At 35.2% G+C, this 23,335-nt stretch overlaps 2 protein-coding genes and 2 long non-coding RNA genes across 5 annotated transcripts in view; all 4 read right to left on the bottom strand.

The window, feature by feature from the left end:
• The window catches only part of LOC118804326 (macrophage mannose receptor 1-like), a 9,876-nt gene extending 413 nt beyond the window's left edge, over window positions 1-9,463 (bottom strand). The window contains exons 1-5 of one of the 2 annotated variants that reach the window (XM_036564811.1): window positions 9,365-9,463; window positions 7,916-8,251; window positions 7,323-7,667; window positions 6,832-7,194; window positions 6,170-6,729 (exon numbers count right to left, since the gene is read on the bottom strand). In XM_036564811.1, coding sequence (XP_036420704.1) covers window positions 6,725-6,729; window positions 6,832-7,194; window positions 7,323-7,667; window positions 7,916-8,251; window positions 9,365-9,431 — 1,116 coding nt within the window. In that variant the 5' untranslated portion in view covers window positions 9,432-9,463 and the 3' untranslated portion in view covers window positions 6,170-6,724. Of the gene's footprint in view, window positions 1-6,169; window positions 6,730-6,831; window positions 7,195-7,322; window positions 7,668-7,915; window positions 8,252-9,364 lie in introns of those variants that run through there. The other variant, XM_036564810.1, reaches the window with a different exon arrangement.
• On the bottom strand, window positions 20-5,072 carry LOC118804328. The gene is made up of 3 exons (XR_005006975.1): window positions 4,924-5,072; window positions 4,739-4,780; window positions 20-212 (listed from the first exon to the last, which is right to left on the bottom strand). It is a non-coding gene; the product is annotated as an uncharacterized LOC118804328 (long non-coding RNA).
• A 170-nt stretch (window positions 9,464-9,633) lies between the features above and the next one.
• On the bottom strand, window positions 9,634-14,603 carry LOC118804329. Its single transcript, XR_005006976.1, has 3 exons — window positions 14,455-14,603; window positions 14,270-14,311; window positions 9,634-9,739 (listed from the first exon to the last, which is right to left on the bottom strand). It is a non-coding gene; the product is annotated as an uncharacterized LOC118804329 (long non-coding RNA).
• Window positions 14,604-16,032: 1,429 nt separating this feature from the next.
• LOC118804322 (macrophage mannose receptor 1-like) lies at window positions 16,033-23,335 on the bottom strand. The gene is made up of 7 exons (XM_036564803.1): window positions 23,187-23,335; window positions 23,002-23,043; window positions 18,115-18,489; window positions 17,527-17,862; window positions 16,933-17,277; window positions 16,378-16,740; window positions 16,033-16,275 (listed from the first exon to the last, which is right to left on the bottom strand). The coding sequence occupies exons 2-7, from the start codon at window positions 23,039-23,041 to the stop codon at window positions 16,271-16,273; spliced, it is 1,464 nt and encodes a 487-aa protein (XP_036420696.1). The 5' UTR covers window positions 23,042-23,043; window positions 23,187-23,335; the 3' UTR covers window positions 16,033-16,270.

Genomic DNA, 23,335 nt, shown 5'->3' with positions numbered 1-23,335 from the left:
AGACCACTGCCAGGTCACTTTTTCTAGGCCGATCCAAACCTTAGCAGATTTATCTTTCACAGTGTCATTCAGCTTCTTCATCTCCTCCATGTTGTTGATGGTGGCCAGATCAGTGTAGGTCTGTCTGCAGTAGCTCTGAGCTTCAGTCCAGGTTTTATTCTCATTCACAAAGTGATACCGATGAGGAACGTATGCAGACAGACCATAGATAGCTGTGAGTAACATGAGGCGGGATTTTGAGATGGCATTTCAGTGGAGCAAAACAAAAAGATAACACTTTACTGTAGGGCAGTATACACTAATACATTGATATGCAACAGCAGTCTTACTACTGGCAAAGCATTCACTGTTACAGATGGATTATTGTAGTACTGCTCATGTAAACAGACTCACACTTCAACTTCAGTTTTTGCTCATGTATTTACACAAGTGAATATTGACACAACATATTTTCTCTTATGAATTTATGTGTAATAGGGTGAACTACTTTTTTTCTGATTGCAACACAGTAGGTGGAATTTTCTACATTATGAGAGTGCTTACACTTCATCGGCACAGGGAATGACAATATTACTAACATAATGTGTTTAACTGTAAGGAACAGCAATAATGTTTCCCAGTCAAAAGAAAGAAAGAACTCCCAAAAAACATTACATTTAGCTCAGTTAATATCATAATAATCAAATAATTTACAAACTTTTTTCTGTATATTGGCAAAAACTTGACATCAACATTCCTTCTTGTTTAGACTATTTCAACATGTTTGACATTTTCTGTCATGGGGCGTGGTGATTAATACAAACAAGACCACTGGTGGTCAGTAACGAAGTAAATGTAATTCACAACCAGTGTCTATTCAACATAAATGATGGAACTAACCTAACTTTGTGTAAGTAGACCACAATATAGAAATATGCACACATGTGCAGTTGTGACTGACGTGTCTTTTTTCTGAATTTATACGAACACTATTTCATTTTATAGTAAATTCATTCTGGCTAGTTTATGTTTATGAACAGAGACCTACAGATGCAATAAAGTAAAGCAAAACTCATTTGCGAAGCTGTGTTTAAAGCAAGTTTGTATTAAATTTACAGTTCTTTAAATTTAGACAATTTTTTTATTTAAACTAAGTTCCAAATAAATCTTAACGGAAACATTGCTTGTTCACAAAAGGTTATTTCAGAGCCACTTGGTTCTACCTAATGGAAATCGTTTGCTTTCAGTGTTTTGTGCTCATGATAATTTAATAGACATAAGTGTCAGAATAATTAATGACATTCTATTAAAATACTGACGTTAAAAGAGTGACACTAGAGTATTTTCACCTACCATGAGTTGATAAAGCAGGAGTTTGGTTACAAAACTTATAGTAGGACATTAGAGCCATAAATAATCTTTTAGTAGTTTTACTTTTGATACTTAAGTACATTTGAAGGCAAAACTTTTTTTCACTCAAGTACATGGTTTCCACCACTGAACAAAATATCTGTCCCATGTCAAACTGAAACTTGCAGTTCAAATCATACTAACTTATAATTTTAAAACTACATTTTATTAATTGTATCTGTGTGTAAGTGGTTGGGAGGGATTATGCTCTCACATTGTGTCTCAAATTTGAAAAGAAAACATCAGTTTCAGTCTAAATTTGATATTTTCACATTTTTGTAGTCTCCATTCTCACTGCTAATGTGTGTGTGGGGGGTGCAAACACATTAATTTCAATTAGTTATTTTCATATTAACCCTACAGAACAGGTTTCATTATCCAAATTTTATTAAAACTATTTTTCCAGTATTATTAAACTTTAAAATGACCGAAAGGGTTAAGTAAGCTGAGGGAGTATTACTTTGTGTTTTAAACCCAGAACTTAGGTCACCGAATCTAAAGAGAACCATACTGCTGCAGCTAGCTAAATGTTGGGAAATTTGACATTTCCTATGCAGATCCAGTGTAAGTACCCTTATATAGTAGGCTATATTTGTTATAATCTGAAAAATCTGAAAATCTTGTTGGTAAAGCAGCAGTCAATCATATTACACATTTAAGTACATTATGCTGTTGCATTAAGACTGTAGTCCATCTGTTTCTCTGCATACTTTCTATAAGTAACACCAGGGACAGGGATGAAAGGGGGAGATTCAAGACCACCAACAGTTTCAACCTGATCACTAGCCCCACCAGATAAAATGTCAGAAAATGAATGCTGAATTGTGGCCATCTTATCCAAATCAATGAAAGCACCAATAATAAACTACAAAGTCCCCGTATGGGCCAGCATCTGTAACAGCTTAAGCTAATGTCGAGTCACTACCAGTTCAGACACTGCAAGTTAATGCAATTAAATTGATCAGTAATCCAAAATTTATTTTAACATATGGCTGCTGTCAAAACAAAACCTGTAATCTCACAAATTATAACTTAACAGGAGAAGGAAGAACCTACTTTATTTTTAAAGTAAGTCAAAGGAACCAGGTTTTTTTACAAGTAATTTTGGGCCAGTTCGTTTGGTCCATTCATCATGAAATTTACAAACAATGTAAAGGCCATCAGGCTTTTTTCAAATTAAGTCAAAAACTTAAAAAATGACAAAAATGGAGATATAAGGTTTTCTTTCGACAGCAGCGATATGTTACTTTTTGTTTGTTTTTCATCTGGTGTTAAGCTTTTGAAGAAGACACTATATAAGGAACATTTGTGATTGTTAATATAAAGTGGGATCATTGCTTATGTGGGTGTAGTAGGTATAAGCTTCAAAGCTTCGAAAGCTTCAAAACTTCAATGCCAAGTTTTCAGGTAGTTTGTGACACTTACTGGGGTGAAATCACACAGGCCTGAACATTTTCTGTGGCACTTTAAGTTGGTTTAGACCAACAGAAATACGGTGTGTGCAATGCAAGAAATTATCATAACATCGTAATTGTATGAATAAGTTGAGTCACAGAATACAAAATAAAAATGAAAGATTATAAGCAAGAAAATTAAAAAAAAATTGAAGGAAAGAAAAACATAAGCGAAAGAAAGAAAGAAAGAAAGAAAGAAAGAAGACAAAGAAATGTAGAATAAAGGAAAAGCGTATGGGAAAAGAAGGTGGAAAACTAATCAGCCTCTAACATGAGGTTTTGATGAGTTCAAGTTTAATAAATAATGGAAAAAAAAACAGCTGTTTAATGCATAGATGGATGGGTGAAAAAATTAAGGAATTAAAAGATAAGTGAGACGGTTATGAAGCTATAGCAGAAAGGAAAAGCAGAATTCAGTGGAAACATTTCAAATAAGCACAGCCAATCAGCTTCAGTGCCATTATGACATCATCAATGAAAGTTGGAATTCAAATCAAGATTCCACCACACGTCTATTGAAAATATACAAATTTTAAGTAATTTTTTTAAAACGTGAAATTTATGAAAATCTAACACATCTTACTGAAATTATCTTAGAAATGATAGCAGAACTGAGTTTATATGTTACATGGTTTGTTCTGAAATTACTACAGATGTGAGAAGAAAAAAAATAACATTGTAATTAACTGTTTAATAAAATGTCATAAAGTATATTTTCACCAAAACTACACCATTAATGTTAGAATAGTTTTGTAAAAAGGTAAATGTTACAAATTCATAATACAGTAGTCTTTATTTTATGAGCCATCAAATAGTTTGTTGAATGAAATAAGACAAACCTGAGTCTTTATGTTTCAGTCTACTATACTGTTTACTGTTATTTTCATCAACAATAGCAAACCATGATAAAGCAGTGAACATATATAAACTTAAATGACCAAACTAAGACATTTGGTCATTTAATTTATCCACAGATCTTGGGCAAGTTATAATTGTAATTATTGATCTCACATTGATTTTTCTATTCATCTTTTAGCAGATTGGATTTGCCATCTCCTTCACTTTCAGCTCTCTTAGACAGAATTTTCCTTTCCTCTTATCCTGTCATTTTCTATCTACAGCCAGTCATAAAACAATCTATGTGTTTTAGAACCTCAGGCATTCAAATTAGCCAGCTTACAGGTGACATCATTTCAACAGCTGGTCATAATAAACCAAGCACAAACTGGAACCACCTGCAGTAAATAGTCACTATGAATATAGAAATTGCGCATTCACTTCTTCTAAACCAGGGCTTCTCAATTCTTTACAGTGCGACCCTTTCTTGGGGTTAAAAATATTTTGTGACACCTTCCTTCACAACCAAACCATGGATCTTTGGGATAGTGTGGAAAAATGCTTCAAGTTCAGCAGCCAATAGAAACATTCCCTCAGTAATGAGCTCACCCAACAGAAATTCCTAATCGAAATTAACCTGTCTTCCATGGCCTGTGGGTGGAGCCATTCAGGAGAGCTTGTGTTAGATAAGGTATGTCTTGTAGCACCATTCTTGTGACCCCCTGGCACCATACTACTGCTCTAGTCCCACACATTTGACACCCCAAATGCACAGCAACACCGGTGGAATTGAAGCATATACAGCTCAGTTTGAAAAAAACATATATCAGGGAAGCACTGCAAATCAAGCACTGCTCAAAATGCTAATATGCAAACTCTTCTGTCTGAAACACATACAAAACAAAGACACAAAGTATTGTCCACAAAAACATAAATGTATAGAGGGTAAATACACTGACTTAAGAAGGAACCGTCTTCCAGACACACATTAAAATTATTCATTGGCTTCTAATATTAGAGCAAATGAATCTCCTACTAGAGACAAAGTTCACACTGACCTGAGAGAAGGAAGAAGACTGAAATCCATTTCTGATCCATTTCTGAGAGACAAGTGTATTTCATCACTCAGATGTTTAGATCAAACTTGAGATATTAATCTAATTTCACAACTATAACACTATAACAACTACATCATGTAAGAATTATCATGGAAAACAGAACCACTTAGAATAGCTCTACTTACACTATAAATGTGAATGATAATGAATCCTGGTGGAAGGTGTTCTTCTTTCTCCGGCGTCGTGATGTGTTTCTGCTCCTCTTCAACTCACGTTATGCTCATATACAGTATCTCATTTCTTTACATCTCCAGGCTCATTCATTATTGTATTGTTCCCGTCAGCAGCGACAGTGACAGTTCCAGTAAATGTTTTGTTTTTTGTTTTTTTTCTACACCAGTGAAGAGGATATGTAAAGCTCTTTGCGTGATACAGACATGCAAAGTGGCCCAGGTTGATTTTCAAAACAAATAATCAGCATCATCAGAGATGAATATCATTACTGTTTCCTTTATAGGCCTCTGGGGTCAACAAACTTGCCTGTGCATCTAATTTGATGTTCCTGTATATGTTTCTCTATCTTCTCTAGAAGAAATACGGTTCAAACATTTCCTGATTCTGTAGAGTCTGTCTTTTAAACTCCATCTTATCAGAAGATCATATGCAGCTCACATCCGGTGTTATGAGGCTATGAAGAGGGGCTGAGATACACATCATCTGCCTTTCACCATGTGGTATACCAGATATCACCAGATACTATGTGGTGAGCGCCGGATACTATCAGGTGAGCAATCACTACTATCAAGTGAGCAACAGATGCTATGCGGTGAGCACCTGATACTATGTGGTGAGCACTAGATACTATGTGGTGAGCACCTGATACTATGTGGTGAGCACCCAATTCTATGTGGTGAGCACCAGATACTCTGTGGTGAACACCCGATACTATTAGGTGAGTACCTGATACTATGAGGTAAGCACCCAATACTATTTTAGTGTGTATGAGGAAAAAAATGCAGTTTAATGCAATTAAAAGCAAATAAAGACAGACAGTGCTGATGCCTTCACCAACTTTATTGCTTAACCAACAATTAAAAAAGTAAACAGAGGTGATACAATGAATGTAAACACAGCAGTAATTAGTATGAAGTTAGCTTGAATAAAACCTTTAGTAAGAGTATTTTATATGTGTGTATGTGTACTTTTTCAGCAACTTCAGCAGTTTGTGTCATAACAAGGGTACAAACATCAGAAATAATATAGGATTTCATGAGTAAACATTTACAAGATATTACACAGAACATTGGATAAATGGGATACACTCTAGAAGATAAACAAAACAAATGCCTAGTGGAGTCTATTAAAGTCACCATATTAATCATAACATATGTTAAACAAGATCCTAGTGGTTCTAGGACCGTGAAAAAAAAACTTTCACTTTTGTTAAAACAAAAACATTTTAAGCTTGTAAGAGATTTAATTAACATGTTGTTGGCTTTATATGTTACAGTTTACAGTTTTGTAAAAAGGTAAATGGGCCATAACACTCCAGGGTTTGTTAGTGTCATAAAGCAGATGTTACAATTGGAAATAACTGAAAAAAAGAATAAATGAATCCACCACCAATATTGCTACTACTAACACCTCTACTACAACTTCTAATAATTACTAATTACTAATTATCATAATAATCATATTACCAAAAATAATGCTCAGAAACAAGAAACAAAAAAGAATCAAAATATAATGATTTAAATGAATTAAAACTTATTTGATGTCTGCTTATCGCCTTCAATCTCTGTAGCAATTCTAAATAGGTTTAGTTGCAAATTGTGAGACACAAAAAAAAAAAAGTGTTATGCATCTTATTAGTTTCCTTAATCTGTACAGACATGCAAACATAGACATGACAGTAACGTGGATCCACTGATGTTGGGGACAGACGATGGAACACAGCTTGTTTCCATTCTTCATCACTGTTTTCATTCAATCTACAAAAATACAACAGAATGGCACATTTTTAAATGTAGTCTATAAAAAAGCATGTAAAGCCACAGACACTCAGATACACACTCGCACACTGAGTAACTAACCTTCATAGGTGGTGCAGATGAAGTTGAGTTTCTGGTCCTCAGGCAGGCTGACCCACTGCTGACCTCCTCTAGACTGCACCGCTCCGGTTCTCTCTACAGAGCTGCAGTCTTCTCCTCCTGTCCCGTTACCTGGAGCCCAGTTCTGGTAGCAGATAGACTCTCCATCCACCCAGTACCAGAAGCTGAGGGTGCAGGTGTGACGCAGACCCAGCCACACATGTTCAGTGGAGGCTTTCTGTGCCACCTCCTTCACCCAGAGCTGGATCTCCTCAGAGTGAACAGAGACCAGATCCACATGATTCACTCTGCAGTATCTCAGAGCTTCTCTCCAGGTCAGATTCTGCTTGATCAAGATCAGCTTATCTGGAAGAAAAAGGAAAAGAGAAAATGATCAGTGCATAATTTAGACCAGAGTCCAGTTTACATAATCAGGTAAAGTGTGTTGAAGTCATGATCAGTGACACATTGTAATTATAGAAAATGCAACTCACTCTGATGGCAGATGAATGGAAGCTGGCTGTTGCCATTTACATCATGCCATCGGCCCTGCTCAGTCATAAACACTGCAGTGTAGTTCTGATTTCCACCATAATTATCTGGCTGTGTTGATGCCCAGTATCGGAATGAAGAGCTACTCTGATCTGCCCACTTCCAGGAATCATTAAACAGGCCAATCCACACACTGTCACTGACTGACTGTTTTGCTGAATCAAATATCTGCTGGTTCTCAATCTGGTTCCTCACACTGACCAGGTCTGTGTAATGTTCTCTGCAGTAGCTCTGAGCTTCACGCCAGGTCTTTGCCTCCTTAACCAACATGTATGTAGAGTTTTTCTCTGGAAATTATTAACAATATATGATGAGCTACATCTTTGCATATTTTGAATATTTTTGAACATGTACATTTAATGTACTGCATATGTGTCTACCTAAATTTCTTATGTTAAAATATTTCTATCCAGTTCAACTTTAGGTTCCACAAGTAAACATGAATTTGCCTCATGGCATGACTAGCAATGTGTAAATTAAGTAATTAACTAACCTTAAACCTAAATAATTGCACACATTTTAAAATTCAACTCACTCTCAGAGCAGATGAATGGAAACTTTGTTTCACAATTTGCATTATTCCAGTAGCCCCCGTCAGTCATTACTATATGAGCACAGTTCTCTTTTCCACTAGAAATATCTGGCTGGTTTTGCTTCCAGTATCGGAATGAGGAGTAACTCTCATCTGACCACTTCCAGGAGTCTCTGAACAGGCCGATCCAAACCGTTGCTCCATTGGCTACCTTCTTTATCTCGTCATTCTCAGCCTGGTTCCTCACGCTGGCCAGATCTGTGTAGTTCTTTCTGCAGTAGCTCTGAGCATCACGCCAGCTCTTTGTGTAATTAATAAATATGTAACTGTTTTTTCTTTCTGAAAAGTGTTAACAGCAAATTTGTTAATACATTTCAAATAAATTTTTCATTATTTTGCACATACAAAAAATGGACAGTACAATAAAACACATCTGCCTAATTATTAGATACAAATGAAACCATGGAAAAAAAGTAAAATAAATTCAGTTGCACGTGTGCAGCAGGTTAAACTAATACAGAAAAGCTGTCGGCTTAGTTAGGAAGAAGGACAAATTAGCTTGCTAACCTTTGACCAGGACAAAATCAGTTTATTGCAATCTGGAAGAAAGTAACCATCAAATTTACTCTGAGCTGAGCTGAGTAAAAATATGCTTGGTCCCCAGCAACAATTACTATTGAATTATAGCTTAGTGTTTACATGATTGAATAGTGTAGGCTTTCCTACAGTATTTATTTGTATATACTATCCAATTTCTGTAAACATCTTTTTGTCTTTCTGATCACACACAGAAACTAGAAAAACTTTAGGAAAGCTTTTTTTTTTCCCCTCTGTTGCTCCGGCAATCAAACGTTAAATAAAAATGATTAAAAAAACAGGTTTATTATGACATTCTCTGATGTCTCATCTCACAACATGTATTGTTAGACTGTAATGGCTGTAGTTTCAAAATTGTGTTGCATAGTCACATATTTAAAACGTTCACTCACAATTCAGTGACTACCAATCACTTTTATTATGAATTAGTTTTGAGTCAGTTGCTTTTCATTTCTTGTCTGGATACAGAGAAATGTGTCTATATTACTGTCCAACAACAGAGTGAACAGTGGCATTTTACTTTCCAATACAGATGCTGGTGATAAAGACTGAAAAATCTTGCTGCCACTTTCTTCTGAGGGACAAGCTTATTATAAAATAATGCACACTAGTGATCAGCAAATAAATTCATCCATTTATAAAAATGGTTGTCAGTTAAACATAAAAATATTGTGGTAAAAAGTACATAAACTAATGAATACTTCAAATGATTTTTTTTTCAATCAAAGTATGTTGTTAATAAACAAATTCAGTTGTATGTTACCACATAAAGTATTTTTCAATAGGTTGAACTGACAATCATTTTTTACAGTGTACGTCATCGGTCACAGTCAGCCATCATTTCTGAGTTCTTACCTTCAAAACACACGAAAGGTAATAAACGGCTACAGTCGTCATCATCCCAGCTCCAACCTCCATACATCCGAACACAAACCACCTCTCCAGCTTTACTGTTTGGTTTTCCTGTATACCAGTTGCTGTATGACTGTCCTTCTCTGTAGACTGTTCCATCTTGCAGGGACCACTGCCAGGTCACTTTTTCTAGGCCGATCCAAACCTTAGCAGATTTATCTTTCACAGTTTCATTCAGCTTCTTCATCTCGTCCATGTTGTTGATGGTGGCCAGATCAGTGTAGGTCTGTCTGCAGTAGCTCTGAGCTTCAGTCCAGGTTTTATTCTCATTCACAAAGTGATACCGATGAGGAACGTATGCAGACAGACCATAGATAGCTGTGAGTAACATGAGGCGGGATTTTGAGATGGCATTTCAGTGGAGCAAAACAAAAAGATAACACTTTACTGTAGGGCAGTATACACTAATACATTGATATGCAACAGCAGTCTTACTACTGGCAAAGCATTCACTGTTACAGATGGATTATTGTAGTACTGCTCATGTAAACAGACTCACACTTCAACTTCAGTTTTTGCTCATGTATTTACACAAGTGAATATTGACACAACATATTTTCTCTTATGAATTTATGTGTAATAGGGTGAACTACTTTATTTCTGATTGCAACACAGTAGGTGGAATTTTCTACATTATGAGAGTGCTTACACTTCATCGGCACAGGGAATGACAATATTACTAACATAATGTGTTTAACTGTAAGGAACAGCAATAATGTTTCCCAGTCAAAAGGAAGAACTCCCAAAAAACATTACATTTAGCTCATTTAATATCATAATAATCAAATAATTTACAAACCTTTTTCCGTATATTGGCAAAAACTTGACATCAGCATTTCTTCTTGTTTAGACTATTTCAACATGTTTGACATTTTCTGTCATGGGGCGTGGTGAATAATACAAACAAGACCACTGGTGGTCAGTAACGAAGTAAATGTAATTCACAACCAGTGTCTATTCAACATAAATGATGGAACTAACCTAACTTTGTGTAAATAGACCACAATATAGAAATATGCACACATGTGCAGTTGTGACTGACGTGTCTTTTTTCTGAATTTATACAAACACTATTTCATTTTATAGTAAATTCATTCTGACTAGTTTATGTTTATGAACAGAAACCTACAGATGCAATATAGTAAAGCAAAACTCATTTGCGAAGCTGTGTTTAAAGCAAGTTTGTATTAAATTTACAGTTCTTTAAATTTAGACAATTTTTTTATTTAAACTAAGTTCCAAATAAATCTTAACGGAAACATTGCTTGTTCGCAAAAGGTTATTTCAGAGCCACTTGGTTCTACCTAATGGAAATCGTTTGCTTTCAGTGTTTTGTGCTCATGATAATTTAATAGACATAAGTGTCAGAATAATTAATGACATTCTATTAAAATACTGATGTTAAAAGAGTGACACTAGAGTATTTTCACCTACCCTGAGTTGATAAAGCAAGAGTTTGGTTACAAAAATTATAGTAGGACATTAGAGCCATAAATAATCTTTTAGTAGTTTTACTTTTGATACTTAAGTACATTTGAAGGCAAAACTTTTTTTCACTCAAGTACATGGTTTCCACCACTGAACAAAATATCTGTCCCATGTCAAACTGAAACTTGCAGTTCAAATCATACTAACTTATAATTTTAAAACTACATTTTATTAATTGTATCTGTGTGTAAGTGGTTGGGAGGGATTATGCTCTCACATTGTGTCTCAAATTTGAAAAGAAAACATCAGTTTCAGTCTAAATTTGATATTTTCACATTTTTGTAGTCTCCATTCTCACTGCTAATGTGTGTGTGGGGGGTGCAAACACATTAATTTCAATTAGTTATTTTCATATTAACCCTACAGAACAGGTTTCATTATCCAAATTTTATTAAAACTATTTTTCCAGTATTATTAAACTTTAAAATGACCGAAAGGGTTAAGTAAGCTGAGGGAGTATTACTTTGTGTTTTAAACCCAGAACTTAGGTCACCGAATCTAAAGAGAACCATACTGCTGCAGCTAGATAAATGTTGGGAAATTTGACATTTCCTATGCAGATCCAGTGTAAGTACCCTTATATAGTAGGCTATATTTGTTATAATCTGAAAAATCTGAAAATCTTGTTGGTAAAGCAGCAGTTAATCATATTACACATTTAAGTACATTATGCTGTTGCATTAAGACTGTAGTCCATCTGTTTCTCTGCATACTTTCTATGAGTAACACCAGGGACAGGGATGAAAGGGGGAGATTCAAGACCACCAACAGTTTCAACCTGATCACTAGCCCCACCAGATAAAATGTCAGAAAATGAATGCTGAATTGTGGCCATCTTATCCAAATCAGTGAAAGCACCAATAATAAACTACAATGTCCCCTAATGGCCAGCATCTGTAACAGCTTAAGCTAATGTCGAGTCACTACCAGTTCAGACACTGCAAGTTAATGCAATTAAATTGATCAGTAATCCAAAATTTATTTTAACATATGGCTGCTGTCAAAACAAAACCTGTAATCTCACAAATTATAACTTAACAGGAGAAGGAAGAACCTACTTTATTTTTAATGTAAGTCAAGCGAACCAGGTTTTTTTTTTACAAGTAATTTTAGGCCAGTTCGTTTGGTCCATTCATCAAGAAATTTACAAACAATGTAAAGGCCAACAGGCTTTTTTCAAATTATGTCAAAAACTTAAAAAATGACAAAAATGGAGATATAAGGTTTTCTTTCAACAGCAGCGATATGTTACTTTTTGTTTGTTTTTCATCTGGTGTTAAGCTTTTGAAGAAGACACTATATAAGGAACATTTGTGATTGTTAATATAAAGTGGGATCATTGCTTATGTGGGTGTAGTAGGTATAAGCTTCAAAGCTTCGAAAGCTTCAAAACTTCAATGCCAAGTTTTCAGGTGGTTTGTGACACTTACTGGGGTGGAATCACACAGGCCTGAACATTTTCTGTGGCACTTTAAGTTGGTTTAGACCAACAGAAATACGGTGTGTGCAATGCAAGAAATGATCATAACATCGTAATTGTACGAATAAGTTGAGTCACAGAATACAAAATAAAAATGAAAGATTATAAGCAAGAAAATTTAAAAAAAAATTGAAGGAAAGAAAAACATAAGCGAAATAAAGAAAGAAAGAAAGAAAGAAGACAAAGAAATGTAGAATAAAGGAAAAGCGTATGGGAAAAGAAGGTGGAAAACTAATCAGCCTCTAACATGAGGTTTTGATGAGTTCAAGTTTAATAAATAATGAAAAAAAAAAACAGCTGTTTAATGCATAGATGGATGGGTGAAAAAATTAAGGAATTAAAAGATAAGTGAGACGGTTATGAAGCTATAGCAGAAAGGAAAAGCAGAATTCAGTGGAAACATTTCAAATAAGCACAGCCAATCAGCTTCAGTGCCATTATGACATCATCAATGAAAGTTGGAATTCAAATCAAGATTCCACCACACGTCTATTGAAAATATACAAATTTTAAGTAATTTTTTTAAAACGTGAAATTTATGAAAATCTAACACATCTTACTGAAATTATCTTAGAAATGATATCAGAACTGAGTTTATATGTTACATGGTTTGTTCTGAAATTACTACAGATGTGAGAAGAAAAAAAATAACATTGTAATTAATTGTTTAATAAAATGTCATAAAGTATATTTTCACCAAAACTACACCATTAATGTTAGAATAGTTTTGTAAAAAGGTAAATGTTACAAATTCATAATACAGTAGTCTTTATTTTATGAGCCATCAAATAGTTTGTTGAATGAAATAAGACAAACCTCTTTATGTTTCAGTCTACTATACTGTTTACTGTTATTTTCATCAACAATAGCAAACCATGATAAAGCAGTGAACATATATAAACTTAAATGACCAAACTTAGACATTTGGTCATTTAATTTATCCACAGATCTTGGGCAAGTTATAATTGTAATTATTGATCTCACTTTGATTTTTCTATTCATCTTTTAGCAGATTGGATTTGCCATCTCCTTCACTTTCAGCTCTCTTAGACAGAATTTTCCTTTCCTCTTATCCTGTCATTTTCTATCTACAGCCAGTCATAAAACAATCTATGTGTTTTAGAACCTCAGGCATTCAAATAAGCCAGCTTACAGGTGACATCATTTCAACAGCTGGTCATAATAAACCAAGCACAAACTGGAACCACCTGCAGTAAATAGTCACCATGAATATAGAAATTGCGCATTCACTTCTTCTAAACCAGGGCTTCTCAATTCTTTACAGTGCGACCCTTTCTTGGGGTTAAAAATATTTTGTGACACCTTCCTTCACAACCAAACCATGGATCTTTGGGATAGTGTGGAAAAATGCTTCAAGTTCAGCAGCCAATAGAAACGTTTCCTCAGTAATGAGCTCACCCAACAGAAATTCCTAATCGAAATTAACCTGTCTTCCATGGCCTGTGGGTGGAGCCATTCAGGAGAGCTTGTGTTAGATAAGGTATGTCTTGTAGCACCATTCTTGTGACCCCCTGGCACCATACTACTGCTCTAGTCCCACACATTTGACACCCCAAATGCACAGCAACACCGGTGGAATTGAAGCATATACAGCTCAGTTTGATAAAAAAATAAAAAAAAACATATATCAGGGAAGCACTGCAAATTAAGCACTGCTCAAAATGCTAATATGCAAACTCTTCTGTCTGAAACACATACAAAACAAAGACACAAAGTATTGTCCACAAAAACATAAATGTATAGAGGGTAAATACACTGACTTAAGAAGGAACCGTCTTCCAGACACACATTAAAATTATTCATTGGCTTCTAATATTAGAGTAAATGAATCTCCTACTAGAGACAAAGTTCACACTGACCTGAGAGAAGGAAGAAGACTGAAATCCATTTCTGATCCATTTCTGAGAGACAAGTGTATTTCATCACTCAGATGTTTAGATCAAACTTGAGATATTAGTCTAATTTCACAACTATAACACTATAACAACTACATCATGTAAGAATTATCATGGAAAACAGAAGCACTTAGAATAGCTCTACTTACACTATAAATGTGAATGATAATGAATCCTGGTGGAAGGTGTTCTTCTTTCTCCGGCGTCGTGATGTGTTTCTGCTCCTCTTCAACTCACGTTATGCTCATATACAGTATCTCATTTCTTTACATCTCCAGGCTCATTCATTATTGTATTGTTCCCGTCAGCAGCGACAGTGACAGTTCCAGTAAATGTTTTGTTTTTTGTTTTTTTTCTACACCAGTGAAGAGGATATGTAAAGCTCTTTGCGTGATACAGACATGCAAAGTGGCCCAGGTTGATTTTCAAAACAAATAATCAGCATCATCAGAGATGAATCTCATTACTGTTTCCTTTATAGGCCTCTGGGGTCAACAAACTTGCCTGTGCATCTAATTTGATGTTCCTGTATATGTTTCTCTATCTTCTCTAGAAGAAATACGGTTCAAACATTTCGTGATTCTGTAGAGTCTGTCTTTTAAACTCCATCTTATCAGAAGATCATATGCAGCTCACATCCGGTGTTATGAGGCTATGAAGAGGGGCTGAGATACACATCATCTGCCTTTCACCATGTGATATACAAGATATCACCAGATACTATGTGGTGAGCGCCGGATACTATAAGGTGAGCAATCACTACTATTAGGTGAGCAACAGATACTATGTGGTGAACACTAGATACTATGTGGTGAGCACCTGATACTATGTGGTGAGTACCTGATACTATGAGGTAAGCACCCAATACTATGTGGTGAGCACCCAATTCTATGTGGTGAGCACCAGATACTCTGTGGTGAACACCCGATACTATTAGGTGAGTACCTGATACTATGAGGTAAGCACCCAATACTATTTTAGTGTGTATGAGGAAAAAAATGCAGTTTAATGCAGTTAAAAGCAAATAAAGACACACAGTGCTGATGCCTTCACCAACTTTATTGCTTAACCAACAATTAAAAAAGTAAACAGAGGTGATACAATGAATGTAAACACAGCAGTAATTAGTATGAAGTTAGCTTGAATAAAACCTTTAGTAAGAGTATTTTATATGTGTGTATGTGTACTTTTTCAGCAACTTCAGCAGTTTGTGTCATAACAAGGGTACAAACATCAGGAATAATACAGGATTTCATGAGTAAACAATTACAAGATATTACACAGAGCATTGGATAAATGGGATACACTCTAGAAGATAAACAAAACAAATGCCTAGTGGAGTCTATTAAAGTCACCATATTAATCATATGTTAAACAAGATCCTAGTGGTTCTAGGACCATGAAAAAAAAAAAACTTTCACTTTTGTTAAAACAAAAACATTTTAAGCTTGTAAGAGATTTTATTAACATGTTGTTGGCTTTATATGTTACAGTTTACAGTTTTGTAAAAAGGTAAATGGGCCATAACACTCCAGGGTTTGTTAGTGTCATAAAGCAGATGTTACAATTGGAAATAACTGAAAAAAAGAATAAATGAATCCACCACCAATATTGGTACTACTAACACCTCTACTACAACTTCTAATAATTACTAATTACTAATTATTATAATAATCATATTACCAAAAATAATGCTCAGAAACAAGAAACAAAAAAGAATCAAAATATAATGATTTAAATGAATTAAAACTTATTTGATGTCTGCTTATCGCCTTCAATCTCTGTAGCAATTCTAAATAGGTTTAGTTGCAAATTTTGAGACACAAAAAAAAGTGTTAAGCATCTTATTAGTTCCCTTAATCTGTACAGACATGCAAACATAGACATGACAGTAATGTGGATCCACTGATGTTGGGGACAGACGATGGAACACAGCCTGTTTTCATTCTTCATCACTGTTTTCATTCAATCTACAAAAATACAACAGAACAGCACATTTTTAAATGTAGTCTATAAAAAAGCATGTAAAGCCACAGACACTCAGATACACACTCACACACTGAGTAACTAACCTTCATAGGTGGTGCAGATGAAGTTGAGTTTCTGGTCCTCAGGCAGGCTGACCCACTGCTGACCTCCTCTAGACTGCACCGCTCCAGTTCTCTCTACAGGGCTGCAGTCTTCTCCTCCTGTCCCGTTACCTGGAGCCCAGTTCTGGTAGCAGATGGAAAAGCCACTCACCCAGTACCAGAAACCCTGAGTGCAGGTATGACGCAGACCCAGCCACACATGTTCAGTGGAGGCTTTCTGTGCCACCTCCTTCACCCAGAGCTGGATCTCCTCAGAGTGAACTGAGACCAGATCCACATGATGATCTCTGCAGTATCTCAGAGCTTCTCTCCAGGTCAGATTCTGCTTGATCAAGATCAGCTTATCTGGAAGAAAAAGGAAAAGAGAAAATGATCAGTGCATAATTTAGACCAGAGTCCAGTTTACATAATCAGGTAAAGTGTGTTGAAGTCATGATCAGTGACACATTGTTTTACTAATAACGTGTAAATTGAAAAAAGATAACTGCACTTGAAATTAGAAAATAAAATGCATAAATTATAGAAAATGCAACTCACTCTGATGGCAGATGAATGGAAGCTGGCTGTTGCCATTTACATCATGCCATTGGCCCTGCTCAGCCATAAACACTGCAGTGCAGTTCTGATTTCCACCATTATTATCTGGCTGTTCCGATGCCCAGTATTGGAATGAAGAGCTACTCTGGTCTGCCCACTTCCAGGAATCATTAAACAGGCCAATCCACACACTGTCACTGACTGACTGTTTTGCTGAATCAAATATCTGCTGGTTCTCAGTCTGGTTCCTCACACTGACCAGGTCTGTGTAATGTTCTCTGCAGTAGCTCTGAGCATCACGCCAGGTCTTTGCCTCCTTAACCAACATGTATGTAGAGTTTTTCTCTGGAAATTATTAACAATATATGATGAGCTACATCTTTGCATATTTTGAATATTTTTGAACATGTACATTTAATGTACTGCATATGTGTCTACCTAAATTTCTTATGTTAAAATATTTCTATCCAGTTCAACTTTAGGTTCCACAAGTAAACATGAATTTGCCTCATGGCATGACTAGCAATGTGTAAAATTAAGTAAGTAACTGAACTTGAACCTAAATAATTGCACACATTTTAAAATTCAACTCACTCTCAGAGCAGATGAATGGAAACTTTGTTTCACAATTTGCGTTATTCCAGTAGCCCCCATCAGTCATTACTATATGAGCACAGTTCTCTTTTCCACTATAAATATCTGGCTGGTTTTGCTTCCAGTATCGGAATGAGGAGTAACTTTCATCTGACCACTTCCAGGAGTCTCTGAACAGGCCGATCCAAACCGTTGCTCCATTGGCTACCTTCTTTATCTCGTTATTCTCAGCCTGGTTCCTCACGCTGGCCAGATCTGTGTAGTTCTTTCTGCAGTAGCTCTGAGCATCACGCCAGCTCTTTGTGTAATTAATAAATACGTAACTATTTTTTCTTTCTGAAAAGTGTTAACAGCAAATTTGTTAATACATTTCAAATAAATTTTTCATTATTTTGCACATACAAAAAATGGACAGTACAATAAAACACATCTGCCTAATTATTAGATACAAATGAAACCATGGAAAAAAAGTAAAACAAATTCAATTGTATGTTACCACATAAAGTATTTTTCAATAGGTTGAACTGACAATAATTTTTTACAGTGTACGTCATCGGTCACAGTCAGCCATCATTTCTGAGTTCTTACCTTCAAAACACACGAAAGGTAATAAACGGCTACAGTCGTCATCATCCCAGCTCCAACCTCCATACATCCGAACACAAACCACCTCTCCAGCTTTACTGTTTGGTTCTCCTGTATACCAGTTACTGTATGACTGTCCTTCTCTGTAGACTGTTCCATCTTGCAGAGACCACTGCCAGGTCACTTTTTCTAGGCCGATCCAAACCTTAGCAGATTTATCTTTCACAGTGTCATTCAGCTTCTTCATCTCCTCCATGTTGTTGATCGTGGCCAGATCAGTGTAGGTCTGTCTGCAGTAGCTCTGAGCTTCAGTCCAGGTTTTATTCTCATTCACAAAGTGATACAGATGAGGAACGTATGCAGACAGACCATAGATAGCTGTGAGTAACATGAGGCGGGATTTTGAGATGGCATTTCAGTGGAGCAAAACAAAAAGATAACACTTTACTGTAGGGCAGTATACACTAATACATTGATATGCAACAGCAGTCTTACTACTGGCAAAGCATTCACTGTTACAGATGGATTATTGTAGTACTGCTCATGTAAACAGACTCACACTTCAACTTCAGTTTTTGCTCATGTATTTACACAAGTGTATATTGACACAACATATTTTCTCTTATGAATTTATGTGTAATAGGGTGAACTACTTTTTTTCTGATTGCAACACAGTAGGTGGAATTTTCTACATTATGAGAGTGCTTACACTTCATCGGCACAGGGAATGGCAATATTACTAACATAATGTGTTTAACTGTAAGGAACAGCAATAATGTTTCCCAGTCAAAAGGAAGAACTCCCAAAAAACATTACATTTAGCTCAGTTAATATCATAATAATCAAATAATTTACAAACCTTTTTCTGTATATTGGCAAAAACTTGACATCAACATTTCTTCTTGTTTAGACTATTTCAACATGTTTGACATTTTCTGTCATGGGGCGTGGTGATTAATACAAACAAGACCACTGGTGGTCAGTAACGAAGTAAATGTAATTCACAACCAGTGTCTATTCAACATAAATGATGGAACTAACCTAACTTTGTGTAAATAGACCACAATATAGAAATATGCACACATGTGCAGTTGTGACTGACGTGTCTTTTTTCTGAATTTATACAAACACTATTTCATTTTATAGTAAATTCATTCTGACTAGTTTATGTTTATGAACAGAGACCTACAGATGCAATATAGTAAAGCAAAACTCATTTGCGAAGCTGTGTTTAAAGCAAGTGTTTATTAAATTTACAGTTCTTTAAATTTAGACAAATTTTTTATTTAAACTAAGTTCCAAATAAATCTTAACGGAAACATTGCTTGTTCGCAAAAGGTTATTTCAGAGCCACTTGGTTCTACCTAATGGAAATCGTTTGCTTTCAGTGTTTTGTGCTTATGATAATTTAATAGACATAAGTGTCAGAATAATTAATGACATTCTATTAAAATACTGATGTTAAAAGAGTGACACTAGAGTATTTTCACCTACCCTGAGTTGATAAAGCAAGAGTTTGGTTACAAAAATTATAGTAGGACATTAGAGCCATAAATAATCTTTTAGTAGTTCTACTTTTGATACTTAAGTACATTTGAAGGCAAAACTTTTTTTCACTCAAGTTTCCACCACTGAACAAAATATCTGTCCCATGTCAAACTGAAACTTGCAGTTCAAATCATACTAACTTATAATTTTAAAACTACATTTTATTAATTGTATCTGTGTGTAAGTGGTTGGGAGGAATTTTACACTCAGATTGTGTCTCAAATTTGAAAAGAAAACATCAGTTTCAGTCTAAATTTGATATTTTCACATTTTTGTAGTCTCCATTCTCACTGCTAATGTGTGTGTGGGGGGTGCAAACACATTAATTTCAATTAGTTATTTTCATATTAACCCTACAGAACAGGTTTCATTATCCAAATTTTATTAAAACTATTTTTCCAGTATTATTAAACTTTAAAATGACCGAAAGGGTTAAGTAAGCTGAGGGAGTATTACTTTGTGTTTTAAACCCAGAACTTAGGTCACCGAATCTAAAGAGAACCATACTGCTGCAGCTAGATAAATGTTGGGAAATTTGACATTTCCTATGCAGATCCAGTGTAAGTACCCTAATATAGTAGGCTATATTTGTTATAATCTGAAAAATCTGAAAATCTTGTTGGTAAAGCAGCAGTTAATCATATTACACATTTAAGTACATTATGCTGTTGCATTAAGACTGTAGTCCATCTGTTTCTCTGCATACTTTCTATAAGTAACACCAGGGACAGGGATGAAAGGGGGAGATTCAAGACCACCAACAGTTTCAACCTGATCACTAGCCCCACCAGATAAAATGTCAGAAAATGAATGCTGAATTGTGGCCATCTTATCCAAATCAATGAAAGCACCAATAATAAACTACAATGTCCCCTAATGGCCAGCATCTGTAACAGCTTAAGCTAATGTCGAGTCACTACCAGTTCAGACACTGCAAGTTAATGCAATTAAATTGATCAGTAATCCAAAATTTATTTTAACATATGGCTGCTGTCAAAACAAAACCTGTAATCTCACAAATTATAACTTAACAGGAGAAGGAAGAACCTACTTTATTTTTAATGTAAGTCAAGTTTTTTACAAGTAATTTTGGGCCAGTTCTTTTTGGTCCATTCATCATGAAATTTACACACAATGTAAAGGCCAACAGGCTTTTTTCAAAGTATGTCAAAAACTTAAAAAATGACAAAAATGGAGATATAAGGTTTTCTTTCGACAGCAGCGATATGTTACTTTTTGTTTGTTTTTCATCTGGTGTTAAGCTTTTGAAGAAGACACTATATAAGGAACATTTGTGATTGTTAATATAAAGTGGGATCATTGCTTATGTGGGTGTAGTAGGTATAAGCTTCAAAGCTTCGAAAGCTTCAAAACTTCAATGCCAAGTTTTCAAGTAGTTTGTGACACTTACTGGGGTGGAATCACACAGGCCTGAACATTTTCTGTGGCACTTTAAGTTGGTTTAGACCAACAGAAATACGGTGTGTGCAATGCAAGAAATTATCATAACATCGTAATTGTACGAATAAGTTGAGTCACAGAATACAAAATAAAAATGAAAGATTATAAGCAAGAAAATTAAAAAAACAATTGAAGGAAAGAAAAACATAACCAAAACAAAGAAAGAAAGAAAGAAAGAAAGAAAGAAAGAAGACAAAGAAATGTAGAATAAAGGAAAAGCGTATGGGAAAAGATGGTGGAAAACTAATCAGCCTCTAACATGAGGTTTTGATGAGTTCAAGTTTAATAAATAATGAAAAAAAAAACAGCTGTTTAATGCATAGATGGATGGGTGAAAAAATTAAGGAATTAAAAGAGAAGTGAGAAGGTTGTGAAGCTATAGCAGAAAGGAAAAGCAGACTTCAGTGGAAACATTTCAAATAAGCACAGCCAATCAGCTTCAGTGCCATTATGACATCATCAATGAAAGTTGGAATTCAAATCAAGATTCCACCACACGTCTATTGAAAATATACAAATTTTAAGTAATTTTTTTAAAACGTGACATTTATGAAAATCTAACACATCTTACTGAAATTATCTTAGAAATGATAGCAGAACTGAGTTTATATGTTACATGGTTTGTTCTGAAATTACTACAGATGTGAGAAGAAAAAAAATAACATTTTAATGTAATTAACTGTTTAATAAAATGTCATAAAGTATATTTTCACCAAAACTACACCATTAATGTTAGAATAGTTTTGTAAAAAGGTAAATGTTACAAATTCATAATACAGTAGTCTTTATTTTATGAGCCATCAAATAGTTTGTTGAACGAAATAAGACAAACCTGAGTCTTTATGTTTCAGTCTACTATACTGTTTACTGTTATTTTCATCAACAATAGCAAACCATGATAAAGCAGTGAACATATATAAACTTAAATGACCAAACTAAGACATTTGGTCATTTAATTTATCCACAGATCTTGGGCAAGTTATAATTGTAATTATTGATCTCACTTTGATTTTTCTATTCATCTTTTAGCAGATTGGATTTGCCATCTCCTTCACTTTCAGCTCTCTTAGACAGAATTTTCCTTTCCTCTTATCCTGTCATTTTCTATCTACAGCCAGTCATAAAACAATCTATGTGCTTTAGAACCTCAGGCATTCAAATTAGCCAGCTTACAGGTGACATCATTTCAACAGCTGGTCATAATAAACCAAGCACAAACTGGAACCACCTGCAGTAAATAGTCACTATGAATATAGAAATTGCGCATTCACTTCTTCTAAACCAGGGCTTCTCAATTCTTTACAGTGCGACCCTTTCTTGGGGTTAAAAATATTTTGTGACACCTTCCTTCACAACCAAACCATGGATCTTTGGGATAGTGTGGAAAAATGCTTCAAGTTCAGCAGCCAATAGAAACATTCCCTCAGTAATGAGCTCACCCAACAGAAATTCCTAATCGAAATTAACCTGTCTTCCATGGCCTGTGGGTGGAGCCATTCAGGAGAGCTTGTGTTAGATAAGGTATGTCTTGTAGCACCATTCTTGTGACCCCCTGGCACCATACTACTGCTCTAGTCCCACACATTTGACACCCCAAATGCACAGCAACACCGGTGGAATTGAAGCATATACAGCTCAGTTTGACATATATCAGGGAAGCACTGCAAATCAAGCACTGCTCAAAATGCTAATATGCAAACTCTTCTGTCTGAAACACATACAAAACAAAGACACAAAGTATTGTCCACAAAAACATAATGTATAGAGGGTAAATACACTGACTTAAGAAGGAACCGTCTTCCAGACACACATTAAAATTATTCATTGGCTTCTAATATTAGAGCAAATGAATCTCCTACTAGAGACAAAGTTCACACTGACCTGAGAGAAGGAAGAAGACTGAAATCCATTTCTGATCCATTTCTGAGAGACAAGTGTATTTCATCACTCAGATGTTCAGATCAAACTTGAGATATTAATCTAATTTCACAACTATAACACTATAACAACTACATCATGTAAGAATTATCATGGAAAACAGAACCACTTAGAATAGCTCTACTTACACTATAAATGTGAATGATAATGAATCCTGGTGGAAGGTGTTCTTCTTTCTCCGGCGTCGTGATGTGTTTCTGCTCCTCTTCAACTCACGTTATGCTCATATACAGTATCTCATTTCTTTACATCTCCAGGCTCATTCATTATTGTATTG

This window comes from Colossoma macropomum, unplaced genomic scaffold (assembly GCF_904425465.1).
Source record: "Colossoma macropomum unplaced genomic scaffold, Colossoma_macropomum, whole genome shotgun sequence".
NCBI lineage: Eukaryota > Metazoa > Chordata > Actinopteri > Characiformes > Serrasalmidae > Colossoma > Colossoma macropomum.
Note: the sequence above shows the minus strand (reverse complement) of the source record. Positions and strands in the feature narration are given on the sequence as shown.

Bases quoted from the DNA above. Each gene is read 5' to 3' on its own strand.
- LOC118804322 (XM_036564803.1), bottom strand. From the start codon at position 23,041: ATGGATCAGAAATGGATTTCAGTCTTCTTCCTTCTCTCAG. The intron at 18,490-23,001 runs GTCAGTGTGAAC...TGTTACTCACAG, and splicing joins AGTCTTCTTCCTTCTCTCAG to CTATCTATGGTCTGTCTGCA. The intron at 17,278-17,526 runs GTGAGTTGAATT...AATAATTTCCAG, and splicing joins TCCATTCATCTGCTCTGAGA to AGAAAAACTCTACATACATG.